Raw genomic sequence first — 3,216 nt, 5'->3', positions numbered from 1 at the left:
TGCACTATGGAATCATCATTTTATTTCACAAGATCCAGAGGCCCTCCACGCACTCCTCATCTTAGTCCTGTTAAAAGCAAGAACAAAGGCAAAATGGAAGTTTTAAACAACATCAGGAAGGAGAACACAACTGAACGGGTAGAGGCCACAGATGGCCAGGGTATTCAGGTTCCTAACGAGAATGTGTCACAACTTGAACATACTCTGTTTTAAATTTAGGGAAGAGCTCGATCAGGTTCGGAATCTGGCAAGCCTGTCATTTTCCCTCAGCACCCCAGATATCAACTTCCCCAACACTCAAAACTCTACACCTCCTCAAAATATCCCAAAATAGAAGAATCATCCCGCTCCTCACCATCACGCTGCTCCACCAAAGAACCAATGTAACACCTTTCATACCCCAAATAACACTCCACTACTCATCCCAAAACCTCAGAACTCCACAAACAACCATTTCCACACCCATACACCAGGCTACCATAACACTCCCATCTACATGGAGACCATGTCCCACTCCACCCAACCTATCTCATACACACTTGAGTCTGATGAAAAGGATCTGCTTATCAGGAACGTGGCCGAGGAACTTAAGAAACTGACTAGCCAGATTCAGGGTGTTGAGGGAAGTAAAGGAATCGAAGGGCTGAACTATAAGGATCTTTGCATACAACCTAATGTCGAACTGCATGAGGGGTACAAACCTTCTAAGTTCTAAATGTTTGATGGTACGGGTGATCCAAGGGTCCATCTAAGGACATATTGCGACAAGCTGGTGGGAGTAGGAAAGGGTGAAAGAATCTGCATGAAGCTGTTCATGAGGAGTTTGAAAGGAGATGCATTATCTTGGTAGATCAGCCAAGATCCCAAGAAATGGTCAAGCTGGGTAGGTGTGGCATCTGACTTTATAGATAGATTTAGGTTTAATACAGAGAATGCACCAGATGTGTTCTATATCCAGAATTTAAAGAAGAAGCCTACAGAGACGTTTCACGAGTATGCTACTCGCTGGAGGTCCGAAGCTGCTAAGGTCAGACCTGCCTTAGAAGAGGATCAAATGAACAAGTTCTTTGTCTGGGCTCAGGACCCAGAGTACTATGAGTGGCTGATGATGATTGAGAACCACAAGTTCTCCAACATTATCAAATTAGGTGAAAGAATTGAAGAAGGTATTAAAAGCGGTATGGTTACAAACTTCGAGGCCTTGCAAGCTACAAATACGACTTTATAGTCCGGTGGTGTGTCCAAGAAAAGGGATGTAGGGGTCATGATGGTTGCACAGAGGACCAAATCTCTCCTTAAATATCAAACTTATCCAACGCCTCCACTCACATACCAGCCAACCCCAAATTACCAAGCGCCCTTACCTTCATACCAAGCTCCGCCACCCACTTATCAGTCATCTTCACCTCCTATATATCAACCTACCACACCCAGATACTCCCAACCCGCTCATGTCTACCAAACTTACAATGCTCAACCATCCCATTATCAATCACCCCCTGCATGCCAAAATTTCTCTAGACCCCAACCTAATTTTGATTGCAGACCTCCAAAACAATATACATCCATCGCCGAACCCATCAACCATCTATATGAGAGGCTCAAAGTTGCTGGTTATGTCACCCACATCCCTTCCGTAACCATTGAGAATCCTTCTCAATGGGTTAACCCTAATAAGTTCTGTGTATACTACTCCGGCATGAAAGGGCATACCATCGATGAATGTCGCTCCTTGAAAGACAAGATACAGTCCTTCATTGATAACAAGATCATTGTGGAAAAGGATCCCGCTCCAAACGTCCGCAACAACCCTCTACCAGACCATAAGGGTGGAGGTATCCATATGATTGAAGTAGAAGATGACTGGGATCCCGAGGGATCGATTGGGTTGATCGCAGAAGGTGATGACCCAAAGAAACCAACAATTACCCTCAATCCAATCATAGTCCAGATCCAACCATCCGAGGACGTTGAGGTGAATATATCTGTACCTCTTGAGTTTGAAGCAGCACCCTCCGCAAAACAACGGTACTAATCGAGGTTGAATTCGTGTCTCCAAAAAATGCGCCCACACCATTTGAGGTTGCAGTCTTGCCACCCAAGGCGCATGTTCCATTCGAAGTAAAGATAGTCACGCCAGTCTCAGTGGCAATGTTAACCATGCCACCATTCTATACAAATGTTGTACCCTGGGACTTTACAGCCGAGGCGAGAAGGAAAGGCAAGGTCAGGATTGAAGAAACTGTTGCAGCACAATGTATGACAAGAACTGGTAGAGTTTATACCCCTAAACATCTAGCTGAATCAAACAAGCAGGCCTCCAATCGGCCGCCCCTCATTGAGACAGGTCCGAACGACCTTTGGTTAAATACATGCCAAGGAATATTCGGTCATCGACCAGTTAAACAAGACACCAGCACAAATATCCATTCTCTCTTTGCTGCAAAATTCGGAGGCGCACAAGAATGCTCTGTTGAAGGTGCTAAATGAAGTATATATACCAAGAAACATCACTAGCGGGGAAGTAGCTAATATGGTAGGACAAGTGCTGGAAAGCCATACGATCACCTTTCATGAGGACGAGCTGCCACCTGAAGGGTTAGGGCACAAGAAGGCACTGCACATCACCGTGCAATGCGAAGATTATTTCATCACTAGAATCCTGATCGATGGAGGTTCCAGTCTTAATATTTGTTCGCTGGTAACATTCAAGAAGTTGGGTAAAGGGCTTCATGATATAAAAGACGGAGCAATCAATGTGAAAGCCTTCGATGGTTCTCAGAGATCCAACATTGGTGAGATTATTTTATGCTTGCAGATGGGACCAACCTGGTTCGAGGTCGATTTCCAGGTGATAGATGTACCACCGTCTTACTACTTGCTGCTGGGACGGCCATGGATTCATGCTACTGGGGCCGTAGCATCAACACTGCATCAGGCAGTAAAGTTTGAATGGAATCACTAGGAAGTGATCATTCACGGTGACGATAGCAACCCTATATACAGTCGTCAGACCATTCCGACAATCAAGGGAAGAATGATGCTAGGTGGAGAAACTTACCACCACATTGAGCGAGTCAATGCTATCGACAAAGACAAATGGTGGGATAGAAAAATCGAGAGTATACTAAGTTGGAGTGGGTATGAACCTGGCAAAGGGCTCGGTAAGAACCTCCAAGGAATCTCTAAACCCATAAAACTCAAGAAACATGGCAC

The 3,216-nt window shown here is 45.0% G+C and overlaps 1 protein-coding gene across 1 annotated transcript; it reads left to right on the top strand.

Moving 5' to 3' along the window:
• Positions 1-2,533: 2,533 nt before the first annotated feature.
• On the top strand, positions 2,534-2,965 carry LOC138875063 (uncharacterized). Its single transcript, XM_070153873.1, has one exon. It carries the CDS (start codon positions 2,534-2,536, stop codon positions 2,963-2,965), a length of 432 nt encoding a protein of 143 aa, XP_070009974.1.
• The last annotated feature ends 251 nt before the right edge of the window (positions 2,966-3,216 follow it).

Source organism: Nicotiana sylvestris, chromosome 8 (genome assembly GCF_000393655.2).
Source record: "Nicotiana sylvestris chromosome 8, ASM39365v2, whole genome shotgun sequence".
Taxonomy (NCBI): domain Eukaryota; kingdom Viridiplantae; phylum Streptophyta; class Magnoliopsida; order Solanales; family Solanaceae; genus Nicotiana; species Nicotiana sylvestris.
The sequence above is the reverse complement of the archived record's forward strand: the minus strand, read 5'-3'. Positions and strand labels throughout refer to the sequence as shown.